The sequence below is a fragment of the Andrena cerasifolii genome, chromosome 15 (genome assembly GCF_050908995.1).
Source record: "Andrena cerasifolii isolate SP2316 chromosome 15, iyAndCera1_principal, whole genome shotgun sequence".
Taxonomy (NCBI): domain Eukaryota; kingdom Metazoa; phylum Arthropoda; class Insecta; order Hymenoptera; family Andrenidae; genus Andrena; species Andrena cerasifolii.
In genome coordinates this window covers 10,766,203-10,780,559 of record NC_135132.1, presented here as the reverse complement: position 1 = coordinate 10,780,559, position 14,357 = coordinate 10,766,203, and the positions used below count along the sequence as shown (strand labels likewise).

Below are 14,357 nucleotides of genomic sequence, written 5' to 3'. Positions count from 1 at the left end.
ACTGTCCTTAAATACTATTCTTGTTCCGTGGATAGAATTTATCCTGGACGAATCGGTGGAATGCGCGTGATAAAGTAGGAGATAGTAAAGTTGGAGCAAAGCTGAGGTCGCTAATGAAGAAGTAATTACGCGCGCAGACCGGCAGAGGCGGAGTCTGGTCGCGTATATGGCAATTGAAAGGTGAACGATTCCCCGGCGCCAATAATAGCGCATGTCAAGCGAACGGGCCTCGCGCTTAATTAAGATGTCCCCCGCAATTAGGTGCCTTTACGATCGGTATAAAACCCGATCATTCCGCGCACGCACGAATCAGGTTCTTCCTTTCAGCGAAATGATCGCTGATACGAGATCCCTCGCGTTCTCCATTCCCGCTCCATCGATTTCCAGCGCTACCATCTTGGTGTTCGATTAAACGAAGCCCATAGTTCATATCAGCCGTAGGACATATAAGGCTCCGAGTCCTCGAAATTATAGGAAACTCGAAGCTCCTTGATCGAGTACCTAAGCTTGAATATTAATTTCCATCGCTTACTAATTGGCCACCTTCCCGTTTGTTTTTCCAGCAAGGATGTCGAGCAGCGGCGTGGCGAGCGGCCCGGTCAGTCAGGTCTGTCGGCCCCACTTTCACAGCTCGGTGCTGCACCCGTGGCTCTCCGGCAGCGGGGCAGACACGTCGAAGACACCGTGGGGCTTTCCCACGTCGACAGGAGCGACTGGTGGCGCGGTGAACGACGACAAGCCGCAAAGCCCCCTTGGTTCCTCCCTGGCGCCGACCACGGGCAGTCTATCCAGCCACGGTGGAGCTGGCCACCATCTATTCTCCTTTCCGCCGACTCCACCGAAAGACGCTACTCCGGACAGCATAACCGCCAGCACCACGTCCAGCTCGAACAACAACAACAGTAGCGCGAACAACAACAACACCAGCAGCAATCCCTTATCAGGGCTTGGCGGCGGGGCCAGCAGCGAGTACCAAGCGGCGGTTGCGCACGCAGCGGTGATGGGTGCGTTCATGCACCACCAGGACGCGTTGGGCGCGTCCGGAGCCAGCTCGTGCGACGTGAAGCCCAGCGTGATGCTGGGCCACCATCACGGGGCCCCGTCCCCGCCCCACCAGCAGCACAACGGGTCCACGAACGCCGGGAACGCCGGGACCGGAGCGAACGGCGGTGGGCAGGTGAAGCAACGCGAAGGTAATAACCAGTCGGGCAGCCAACAGGCGAGCGCCGCGCAACAGCAGCAGCAACAGCAACAGCAGCAGCAGCAGCAGCAACAACAGCAGCAGCAACAAGAGGCCGCGTATCAGGGAAACAGCGTGGCGGGTGGTGGCGGGGGTGGTGGTGGCAGCGGTGGTGCTAGCTCACCGTCTTGCAGGGAGAGCTACGCGGCCGCTGCGGCTGCCGCTGCTGCGGCCGCGGCCGCGGCAGCTTCCAACAACCACCACGCGACCTCCGCCTCGCAGTACGACCCGGCGAGCACCGCGTATAACATGTACCAGCACCTGCAGTACCCAAGCGCCACCCACCACCACCACCATCACCATCATCACGCGGCCTCCTCGTCGGCGTCCTCTTCGTCTTCGTCCCACAATCCGCACAACGGGACCGCCGCGGTCTCGTCCGGTCTATTCGGGCATCATCCAGCCGCCGGGGCCGGGAACGGGGCCGGGAACGCGAGCGGCGTGGCCGCCACAGGCGTCAACGTCGACACCAAGTTGTTGGTCGGTCACGCGCACGCAAACACGCCCAGCTCGCCGTCCGCGCAGCAGCAGCAGCAGCAAAAGCCCAGGAACAAGTCGAGGACGTCCGCCGGTAAGCGGCACCGCCTACCAACCCCGTCCTCTTTCTTTTAGTTCTCTTTTTTTTCCTTCACTTTCGGTTCTTTGGTTCTGTATCTTTCGGTTCTCTGGGCTCTCCGGGTTCCATGGAGATGGTGGTGGGTATTTGGGCAGATTATACACCTTGGACGCGTCCTCGAGTGCTAGGGGAATTTTATATGGGAAAGGAAGGGGTGCTGTAGGTTTGGGTACGGATTTCGTTCTTGCAGTTCACGGCAAGGGTACATACTTGCACTAGAAAATTCCTTAGAAATTTTACGAGGTACCTATGAGACATACAGCTAAAAATTTACAAAAAGAGTTATATCAAATTTGCTTAGAGTCGAACCACCCCTGAGTGCTTGGGTTTTGTGGGAAAAGGTTGGAAAAAATAGTTTCAAAATTTCATAAGAATTATGACGTTAGCACTCGGGAGCCGAGAAGGGTCCTCACCCTTGGGTGGAGATAAATGCAAAATGTGCAGTCTTCTGGTTTCTCAATTTTCATCGTACCATTGAACAGTCTCGAGAATTATTACACAGAATGGCGTATAGAAGCACCTTACTTCTATATAGAAAATATCGCCCGCAAAAAATACATTCAACAGCAGTAGCTAATCACTTTAGAAGACTTTCGTAGAAAATACTTGCATTTTTCTGAAATTAAGAATGATCAATTCAATTCGTTTGACTGCCCACGGTTTACTAAAAAGCTCCAGTAAACGCTAGCCTGCAAGAAATTGAAATAAATTCATAATTCGAGCGCTGAATGATTTCCCCAGTAGTATATCCCACCCTTGGTCAGACACTTACAGACTTCATCTATTTATACTACTCGCGCCTCTGTCAATCAATACCCGCTCAACTTTCTCTCGAAAAGCTCTCGATATATGCTAAAAAAATCAACTAATTCCGTCAAATACAAATCAATACTTCAACCAGAAGGACTGCACCCCATTTTGCAGGGTTAAACATTATATTTCAATATTCTTTTCTTATTTTCACGTTCCTGCTTTAAGTTCCCTCATTCTCGCTTGCGTGCATCGGTCCCAGCGTATTTTTCACGGAAACAAAATTGGACATATTTTGAAACCAAAAATTTGCATCCAAAGTGCACTGGGCCCCGCGCATTTCGCTTTTATTTTCGTTACCGTAACTTTGCTTCCTTTTCGTTTAATTTTTATTACTCGGTTCTTCCTGTGTTTAGCCACTCGAGCTTCATTTCTATCGTGCTCCTCGAACTCTAATCGATACGCCCCGAAGGTTTCTCGAAAAATATTTCCTCGAGTAGGTATATTTTTCAGCCACCATGGAGCATGGAGATAATCGAAGTAGCTTTTGCAAAGAAATGAAGGATCGAGTGGTGGTTTTCCTTGAATTTTCGTTCAGTTTTTTTCTCCCAGACGAGCTTTTGGTGGCGGTCGTCTTTCGCTTACAGTTCGTTGATAAAAAAAAGATATATATATTATTTCTTTTCTCCTCGAAACGAGCTGAGTGTTGCCGACGAGAGGGGGAGACACACCGTCGCGTGTACTTTTTGTATTTTTTGCCTCACTGATGTGTTTTTTGAGTGGCACCCGCGAAAAATCGAGCGTGAACAGCACCACACCTGATTGATTTCTATAATCGATATTGATATATGTACGGAATGAAACACCCGAGGGAAATGAACACTCAAATGTGTCTATTATTTCTGAAACATGAAAATTTCATCATGAATAGAATTTTTCTGCAGATTGGAAAGTAATGGGAAGAAAGTGGATCCAAAATTTATTTTCCGCTGGAAGTTATAATTCTGTCAAGGAATTGGGTGGACTTGTTAATTTTGATCGAAGCTGTAGATTTTTTTAGAAAATAATTGAATCTCCTGTTTTTGGATTACATACAGATAAAGTTTTGGGAAAAATTGATTTTGTGGTAGACGTTTCGAGTTCAAAGTGCTTCAGAGTCCTGCTACATTCAGCAATATTTGCAGCTCCATTTGAAGAATATTCTGTCACTGTATTTTTCTGTTTGTGTCTGATGAGACTTTCACCGATTCAGAAGTATTAGTGACATTTAAGTGTTTCTTTCAGGTGTCTCACTCTGTGCATTTTCTCTATATATCTTTCTCTCTGTATAGATATATTTTTGTACACACACAGGTGTAAAACTCACACACGATTACACAAGAAAGAAAGAGCACACACTGAGTATTTTTTGTCTCGATGTGGTGTGGCTACCAGCTGCCGTTTTTTGATTTTGTCACAGCTAATCTCCCTCTCGAGAAGAGTCCGCGGACCGACGTTTGTTTCTTCGAAAAAACAGTCCAATATTACATCGCGAAAAATATTTCAATTTAACATAAAATTGAAACTTGGTTGTTTCAAGAATATCTGTCCATTCTTTTTGGAAAATTTAGGCGAAATCATTGGTGCAGTATGAAAGAGTTTCTACTCTCAAAGGTCTTTAACTCCCTCCGAAGAAATTCCAAAAGAATTCTGAAAAAAACTTTTAAACTCTTTGTACTCGCCAGTCTTCGACTCGTTCGAATGCAGTACGAAATGCTCGCATTTCAACAGAAAACCATTCCAAAATTTCTGAAAATGGAATTCGAAATTCCCCAAATATTCTAAACTCTCTGCTCCTAGAACCCTTCAACCCTCGCTACTTGAACCAAAACTTACCACGATAAATCACACCCACCCATTCCAGAATCTCGAGGCAGCAGAGGACCATTACGGTGCCCCGAAGGAATTGGATAAAATGACGATCTAGGTCGATCGAGGGGGGATCGAAACGCACAAAGGGGGACTGGGAAGGAAGGGGAAAGGCTGGAATGGGAATGAAACGGTTGAAAAATGCCGGATACGTTGATTGCGGTAATAATAGCCAGTCGAGAGAGGACGTCGTGGTAAAAATCCTAATTCCGGGAACAATGGCCCGACTTCGCGGCGTGGAAGTCCGCTAATTAAATCGACTTACGACACACGTACCGCGCGTGTGTCTGTGGGTATTCGTGTGGCAGCCACGGCGACCGAAGTCAGACGATAGACGATTCCCCCCAAACAAACACCATAGAAACTCGCCCCAAACTCCAGCTACCATCTTACAAGCCTTCAGCCACAAACCACCTTCCAATCCCTTCCACTTGCAAGCCCCAAAAACGACGTATAAAAAAGCCACCTCTTTCATTAATTCCACTGATTTCTCTCGCCACGTGTCTCCATTAATTATTTATTAAACACCGTAGCTCGGAGAAGTGAAAATCGTAATTAACGAGGCATCAGATCCAAAAGTAGACGCGTTTTGTGTTTCTCCTGACGAGTTTCGCGCTTTTTAATTCCACCGCTGGCGCGAAGTGATTGCAGATTTGGCTGGAATCTTCTATGGTAATTAAGTGTGTCGAGGGAAACACGAATTGTGGAGAAAGATGGGGTTTTTGGGATTGAGTTTGGGGCTCGAGGAGGGAGGGTATCCCTGTGAAGCTGGATGGGGGTGATAGCAGTTGGATTTTGGAGGTTTTTGGGCCAGTTTTGAAAGCTGAAGAATGCGTTATTCTGGCTGAGGATGATGGTTGGAGGAGGAACGAAAGTTGCGAGGGCAAAATTCGTGGCGGAACGACGATTTCCTCGTCCTGGATCATAATTCATCCGTTTACGGCAAAAGTGGGACAAGACAGCCTTTCTTTTTCTTTCGGAACGAGCCTTCGCGAAGATTTCCATTGAAATTATTCCTACTACTCCTAAGAATCCTGAACACTTGGCATCCTTCGTTTCGATATGATATTCATGACTCATTAAACCGCCTGCACCAGTGATTTTGCAAGGAAGATAGAGTAATCCAAGAATGGAAAGGATTTTTCGTTTCTTTTTGAAGTGTTTGTGTAAACCGCGGTTTCTGGCCACGTCGATCGCGTTCGATGGAGGATCTGGTCTCTTTCGGTTGAACCTCGATGGTATCGACGCAGTTCACATGGGGATCTTTTCCAGTAATGGCCGCCGCTCGGTTAGATCCCGAGGAGGATGCAGCTCGAAGGACGATTCGAGAGACGCGGATCCCACGGCTCGGGAAATCTCTTTATCCTTCCCTTTATCTATCCCCCGTGCCTCCATTTACAAAATTTTCAGACTCGCTTCACCGTTCCATATCGTACATTAGCAAGAAATCCAACTTACTAGTGTAGGAAAAGAAAGAAGTTTCAAACTCAATACAAGTGAGACTTTATTTGGATGTTTTACACAGGGTGTCCTATAACTAGGGGTCTCAAAGAAAAAGACAGCTTGGTTAAAAAAAAAAATGTTATTCCATCTTTTTGACTCATTTTAGTGCAAAGAGTAATTTCTCGAAATCAAACAATTTTATACCATATTCTGGATTATTTTTTAGATCGTATGACCAGCTATGGGACAGTCAGTGTAATTATTGAAATAAATATGAAAAAGACTGTTATGGGAGGTGGAGGATGGAGGTGTGAAATTTTGGGCCCATTGTCCTTTTTTCCTGTACCGTTTGGTGGTGGCGGGGTAGACTGACGGCGCCAGTTGTCTTCTCTTTTCCCTGTTCCTCTTTACCAATTCTGTGAGAAAAAGTTGTCCCTCGCTATTAACACGCCGCTATCGGACGATCGTGTTCGATAAACGAGTCCTCCGAACGCCCACGGTCCTAAAAGTGACTCTGCTTTTGCTCTGGTAATCGCTTGATATGGTATGTCTGCAACTGCATGCGAGTTTCATCACCAATTCTGTAACTGTGCGTTTTTGTACACAGCACACGCTGGCTTTTCGAAAGGAAAAATGTGAGTAATTTAGAACACAAATTGATTCGAATTTCTAGATTTTTGGGTGTCTAAAAGTTGTAGCTCATCGAGTTCCCAAATTTCCAAATCTTGGAGACTTTTATTTATTTTGCAGTCTATAAGATTCCAAATTACATATACAAAAACTTTCAAATTTCTGCCCTCCTAGAATATCCGCTCTTCAAAATATCTAATTTTTTAAAAAATAATTTCAAAAAGCCAGTGTACACGTGCTTCCATGTCACGCGTCCATCGAAACAGTATTTCAAGTAAACTGAATCCCTAAAAAATAAAAACTCACAAATCAACGATACCAAAGCCTTTCGAAGGGTGATTCAGTTCCCTGTTTCGTGGACACGAATAAACGTAGTTTTTCTAATCTTTACGCAAAACTGATGAAAAATTAATCTAATCGTCTTGTCCTCGATGCAATTCCAATAGAGGGTCGCGAGTGTGTCAACTGCGGAGCGACATCGACGCCCCTTTGGAGACGAGATGGCACTGGACATTACCTCTGCAACGCTTGCGGACTTTACTACAAGATGAACGGCCAGAATCGACCCCTCATCAAGCCGAAACGACGCCTGGTAAGTACCTAAGCTGACATATCTTTGTTTTCAAAGTGAAGGATCGAAGACAGATATCAGAATAGTAGAGTTTAACTTCGGCAACTCAAGGGAGGGATATTTTCGGTTATCACGGACGAAATTAAGAAGAATTACTTTTATTCAAAGCGAAATACAGGGGGTAGTCCTGAGGGATATAATATTAAAAGTACACTTAATACGCGGATTCTTTTGACGTAAAATATTTTTAAAAATTTTCTGCAGTGAACGGGGGTTAAATCGCCAAAAGATGAAAAGTGTTGACAATGCTAGGTTCCTATAGATCCTTCGCCCGCCCATTGACTGGACAAACAATTTTCAAAAAATTCTTTCCACGCAAACTGAAGCTACACGATCGTTCCAATAGCGATGTAATTTTGACCTCGTCGTTTGTCCCTCTGCTGGCCCGCAGACGTCGTTTTCTGCGCGTCTAGTAACTTTTCGCCTCCCTGTGCTTCCGCCAGGCAGAAACTGGAGAGCAACCCAGTATCGCGACACGTCCTGTCGTCGTACTCTCTGACCAGGAGCCGATGATTCGCAGAAAAGCCCCGACGTGCACCTGGCTGGCTCGTAAAAGCCCGTCCTTGATCGTTTCCTTCGCGGCGGCGCACCGACTCGCACATACTTAATTAATACACGCCCGAGCGTTAGGTGTTTCTCGCGATACGCAGATGCAGTCATCAGAATGCATGATAAAACAAGGCCAAGCTAATTTCCTGTACACGACGATTAATATACGGCCAGCTCTTCCCTGCCGAGGGCCCCTGTTATAAAACTTACCAGGAATTATGGCGAGCGGAGGTAGGGCAGAGCACGACACGGGTGTCTGGGAGAACTATTCCAGTCAGACATGGAAATTCGACGTGGAATCGGGATTCGGGATTAGAGGGTATCGGGTCGGGGGGATCGATAGCGAAAAGGTTGGACGGGGGTTTCGTGCGATCGGCTCGTACAGGCCCGTGTGAACTCGATCTATTTTCGTCGCGGTGCCCGCCACCTACGCGGGCGGAACTGTTTCCACCGAAACGTGCAGGAAAGCCGAGGGAATTCGATATCGGGCTCCTCCTCTGCCTACGTGAAACCCGGCGCGGCGCGGCGCGGCGCGGCGATCTCCGGAAAAATTATTCGGCATTTTGATATCCAAGAGTATAAAGTTTCGGTCGAATTGGAAGCTCGAGAGATGGGAGATTGTTGGCCGTGAAGGGAAAGTTGGAATCGTGTAATGGGTTTCGTTGCACACACGGAGAAAAACGAAGCTGCAGGTGATTAGAGGCACGTCCGAAGAGCGCGCTGGCATTGTGGTGAATTATTTTTGCTGCATTCCGTGGATGCAAAAGCGCATACCAGCACGGTGACGCGAGGCTCACTATCCCTCTCGGGGACTTTCTCCGCGCGCGCGATAGAGCAAAGCTGATGGATTCAGGCTTTTTCTCCTAGTCGGCCTCATCATTTTTATAATTACCACGCTCACGCGCTGCGGGCTTATTAATCGCTGTGTTTTTCTGATAATTTGCCAGTCGTTCCTTGAATTTTCTAGTAGGGGCGTGGTGGAGGGAGAAATATGCTATATGGAGCGACCGTCGGAGGATCGTCGAGGCAATTTCCGTGTTTCGCGTGGGCAAGTCAGAACAGGTGAATAAAATTCAGGAGGGAAATTTTGTTTCTCTATAACAGAGAACCAAGCCAAATTTCATCGACACCTAACCCTAGACTCAACTTCGTCGTGACTCATTGTCAGAGCTAACCCAAATGCAATGAAACCCACTTCCCTTCGAAACGAAACTGTCTCCAGTCCTCCAAATGATCGAGCAAACTAGGGGAAAAGGGAAGCCAAACACCGTCCACGGCGCAATTTTCCCAGAAATTGGGGGGTCAAAGCGATTCCTTCGATCGTCGTCCAGGAGCAGGCCAAACATTATGACAGGACGATGGTTCGTCCCGCCCACCCATCACTCATTCAAGACGACGCACACGCGTCGGGCCCAATAAAATATGTATCGGTTTAAACTGGTAGGCGTCGTTTATCGCTGGGACGCGTGTCATATATCGGCCGCGCTGTAATTTTCTGTCATGCCGCACAGTGGTTCCAAAATGCCTTTTTGTCGACAAAATTCAGTATCTCCGTCAATTCTCAACCGATTTTTGATTTTTTTTCCTCGTTTTGTCGGGGATTAAATTTGCTACAATATCAGATACCTGAATTGCGACCAAAACATGTTTTTTTCTATCTTTTTTCTGACAAAGTTGGATGCAAACTTTACTAGAACAATCTTTGGGGTTAATTTGATAAGATTTTGCTTATCTATATAATTCTATTTGAGAATTTCCGACTGAAAAATCAATCCATGATCTTGAAAAATCGAAAGTGAAACGTGGAGATAATGGTGGATTAAAGGGTTGTTCGTTTAAACCCTCTGAGCGGTCCCAGCGGGGGGAGAGCGCGCCCCCGAAAAAAGGTGGAGCGTAAGGGCCATATGCTTTTCGCACAATATGTCGCATTTTTACGGGGCGAGCATGGGAGCGAATCCGGTCACAGATGCGTCGAAAGCAGAGAAAGGGGGTCCGCCGGGTTGATACGATCTGCGAAACAAAAAGCAGGCACCACCAGGTATGCACCTTTCACCCCCTCTAGCCCTCTGCTGCAGTGAAAATAATAAAGTCGTGGCACATATCGGGAGGACGGTGGGGGCACGTGAAAACGCATTGTGTCGACGTGTCTCTTCCACGGAAATTCCAGCCGAGCGTCATTATGAACGACGGTAGAGTCCACGACGTGCTCGAAAGCCCCGATGGGCCAGATAGCAAGGGTTGAAACCCCCCTCCAGCCGCCAGGCGACTCAACCGACCGGCCGCCATCTTTGATTCGCCGTGGAGATAGGCTTGAACAGCTGGGAAGCTTTCGGTACTTTTTTTTTAATTCTTCTTTTCCTCTTCGCTCCTGAACGCGCCCCGAGCGCAGCACGCTTCTGGCTCGTTTCAGCCGATTTGGAGGTACAACTGCTGGAAGATGTGAATTTGTGGAGCTCGATGCATTCTTAGAAAATTCAGATGAAGTTTCCGAAAAATTTTTCCAACCAAGTTGGATCCTCGAAGATGTCGACTCAGAAAGATTGACGACCAGTGGGAACGGAGGGCAGGAGGAGGAGGAGGGTAAGGGGGGCAGGACGTGGCGGAGGCTAACCTTCTGCGTGGAATCGCTCGTTAACGGCTGTCCTACACGCTCCCCCTTTTCTTTTCTCGTCCTGGCGATCCTTATCGCGCGCCCAGCCACGGCGTGCAACGCCATGGCCGTGCGATGCTCGCCGAGTTACGGTCCTCCGGGCGTTTTCTGGACATTCCAGTGGCAACAGAAGCGCCAGCGACGCTCGCGGGGCCCGTTAACCCCTTCGGAGAATTTTTCGGCCGGGCATGGGGCCCCCTGGCCCGTGGCCTCTGACTTTTTACGCGGACGCGGCGGAATTCTGGGGACAGGGAGATTCTGGGCCTGGTGGAGACGCGTCGGGGCCTTATGTGTGGGAAATTGGTGCGATAAGATATTTGAGAAAGTGGGAGGGATGAGAAATGTAGAAAATTGAATTTTCAAAAAGTAGAAGATTGGGAAAGCAAGGGAACTTGAGTAACTAGAGAAGAAGAACTTGCGCGCGAAACCCCGACCCGAAAGGTTATCCTCTGATCTCCCCGAATAATCGTCGAACCACCGAGGGCCACGTGCCACGATTTCGCATCGCGTCTGCGACCAAAGATCGGCCAACGACTCCGCATTCATTACTCCAAAGAGGACAAACCGACGTCTCTCTTCTCCTCTTCGCTCTCAATTTGCACAAAAGGAAAACCTCCAGCAAAAGGAGCATAAAAAACAAGCCAACTCCGAGTACCTCCACGCAGGCCACCAAAATCAATCCTCCTTGGTTTCCCTGTTTGGAAAGCAAAGCGCAGCACGTTTCTTTGGGGCTGGATCGATTATTGGTACCAAAGACGAGCCCTGCGGAGCCATTTCGAGGCCGTGGCTCGCGTTCGATCGAGAAAATGTCGTTTACCTTCGGCTGCACAATGCCCGTTAGGTGTCTGAGATCCCAGATAAGAATCTCGGGGGGCATTGTGTCTGCGTATGATCCGCGAGACGCGTGGTTCTCTGGTGTCGTTGCCCTCGAATTCGTTTTCTCGACCGTTGGAGCGGCTCCGAGAAAGTGCCGGCCGACTCTAGGATCCCCCAGTTCCTCCATTTTCCTCCTTCCCCCGGACGAGCCTCCGAGGCCCGAGAGCGAATCGAGTTTTCATCGCTCGTGTGACTCGCAACAACTTTCCACGCCATCAGCATTAATTACGCGCGATATCCACGCAGAGACGCAACGCTGGGGAACCACCACCAACTGCCTCGAACTCTTCTCCAAAGCAGGAAAAAATTCATAGAAACAAATCGCTACTCCATCTGTGAATGGTCACGAGGAGGTTCCCAGATTTCTCCAGACAGGCCAAATCCCCCACGCGAAGGGCCAGTTAATTACAATTGCGAGGAACAAAAGGCACACCCTAACGATCCAGCGGGGAGCACTGTTGCGGTCCATTAAAATTCACCGGAATAAATTTAGAGCGCGCGCGCCAGAAGAGAGGAAAAGGTTGAGGAAGGACGAGGGGGGCAGAGAAGAAAAGGAAGGCGCCTCGTTATTTCCCTAGGCGGCGCGGAGGCTTGGATTTCGTGAGATCGCCACGGTGGTTTATGAACAGCACACGCAGCCCGCTGGTCGGGGGCAGAAACGGCGACTGAATTATGTACCAGATGCAAATGTCGTCGTATTGTCCGGTACCGGCGGCGTGCTCCATCCATCTTTCAGCTTCCTTGAAAATTCCGCTCATGAGAGACGAGATTTGCATCCGTTCACACTTTGAATACGTCGCTGTCCGCGACGAGATCGTACGCTTTCTTGTCGCCTGCTCTCCCTTCCCTCCTCCCTCCTCCCTCCCCCGCGGCCTTTGGTGGTTTCTTTTAATCCCCGGCGGGCGATCGAGCCTCGATCTGGAATCTGCGCGTCGATTCCTCGGGCTTAGAGACTCACCGCCACTCCAGGTAATGACAGTTGAGCGTTTGGGGTGGGAAGGTTGGTTGCGAGGGAGCTTCAGAGAAAACCCTCGGATAATGTACGATGTAATTTATTTGATCGGTGTAACAGTAGAAAAATGTGGATGCGTTTCAATGATGGCCCTGGAGAAGTTTATGGCGTACTTTTTCCCTAGACGAGCGGTCCCTCGCGGTCTTCCAACCAAAATGACGTAGATTTAGGTGGAACGGGTCCCATTCCGTTGCGCCGGCCACGAAAATCGTCGCCCCACCGTAACCACTTTTAGAATCTCACGGATTTGCTTATCAAACGGTCGAATCAGGAATTAGAATGGCAGCCGTCTCGCTGATTTGCAATTTTAATGAAACTTTCGCGAGTCCCCGGTCGAATTTCGGTCGTAAAAGCGACCCGAAATTCGTTTTTTCCCGCCCGAAACGGGCAACTGGAACCGAGCGATCCTCCGATCGACGCGCCTCTCTGGTTTCGCCGGGCGACAAGCGTGGCGGGATTTATTTCGCGAATTTATGCGCGAACAGGATCCCGTACACCTCGGGAGCAGCACAGTCGGAAGTAATTTACAAGTTAATAGGCTAGGACGAATCGTTGCGCGTCCCTTCATCTCTGTCTCTCCACTCTGGAACATTTATTTCTTTTGAACGGCACACGCCCATCTAATTGGCTCGTCTCCCTTTTTCGATGCCCACGGGCGGCTTCACGCCTCGACCTGTTCGCGCGAGATTCAAAAGCAGCGCAGACTACGCGCGCACTCAAGCGTCTCCTCCCACACTGTAGTCGAATTCGAACGTTCAAATTTTGAGAGCTCGTGGCGTGGTCATTCTATGGTAGGTGGAAATAGTGGTTGCAAAATTTACCTTACCCAAATTTAATTTCTTTTAATGGCGCTCGGGGTAGCTTAAAGCGATTTGGGATCGTTCTGGGAGGGGTTGCAGCTGCAAAAAGTCGATTGGTTTTTGAGTTTTAGTTGCAATCGACACGATAGTGAGAATCGAACGTGGACACCGTTACTCCGAACAATACTCGTCCTTTTTTTCGCTGGTGTCGAGCCAGCTACTTAAGATTCGGCACGCCGCGATTGGACGACCAGTTTCGACTGTCCGACAAGTCGATCGATCATTCACCGACACAAAGAAACAATCGGCCCGCTCGATAAACTACCGTGCCGTACAAGCGACGGACTTGAAATTGATTTACCTCCGAGGTGACTCGCTCTCGTTCACTCACTGCCCTATCAATTTTTACCAGCACAAGCTTCGCCATTGAATATCACGAAAATCGTGGTACCTTGATTCTCGTTCGAAATTAAAGCAAAACTTTCAGAATTCATTTTTGCGCTTCAACGCAATGTTCTGAAAAGGAAGAAAATTCCTTTGGGCGACATTTTTTCTTTTTTAACGTAGCAATAGATCGAAGTAAGTCGTAGTGAATTTTCGAGCATCCATGTCGGCACAAACCGGCAGAGTAAGGATTTTGCGCGTGAAACCGACAGCCACGCGAGAAAGTAAGAAAGAATTTTTCTCGCGTGCGTTCGCGCGCTTCCGTGCTTGCCTGCACTTTGCAACGATATTCCTCGGTTGAGAACGCCCGGAATAAATAATTAATCCGACAGAAGAAAGAAAATCTTTGTCCAAGTGTCCCTCAACTTCGCCTTTAGAAACAATTCCAACCACAGTTTTCGGAATGTAGAAAAAATTTGTCGGGAGGAAACTTGAAGGTGTGGAACTTTAAAGGTAGGAAACTTGGGAAGTAGAAAATTTGAAGGTGGGAAGCTTGCGAAACAGGGAACTTGAAGGTAGAAAATTCTGAAATTCGAAAGTTGGACGGTAGGAAACTGGTAAGCGAGTGAACCCGAAAAGGAAATCTGAAAGCCGCCATGGTCTCACGGTTCTTCGATCCCAGCAACCCTTAGTGTACAGAAGGAACCCAGTTTACCCCTTGTAACCACCCCAACTGTTATTATTTCCTGCGTACAAGTATCATTAGGGGCGAGATGTGGCCGCTCCTTGACGCCAGGGGTGAAGATCGGCGTGAAAGGGGGTTGGTGGACGTAATCCTCCGTCCTATCGTCGTTCGAAGGCATCGGGC

At 48.3% G+C, this 14,357-nt stretch overlaps 1 protein-coding gene across 1 annotated transcript in view; it reads left to right on the top strand.

The window, feature by feature from the left end:
- Positions 1-14,357, top strand: part of LOC143377375 (uncharacterized) — a 66,626-nt gene that overhangs the window by 16,186 nt on the left and 36,083 nt on the right. The window contains exons 3-4 of the mRNA XM_076828587.1: positions 564-1,811; positions 7,034-7,179. Of these exons, the coding sequence (XP_076684702.1) occupies positions 564-1,811; positions 7,034-7,179 (1,394 nt within the window). The remainder of the gene's footprint in view (positions 1-563; positions 1,812-7,033; positions 7,180-14,357) is intronic.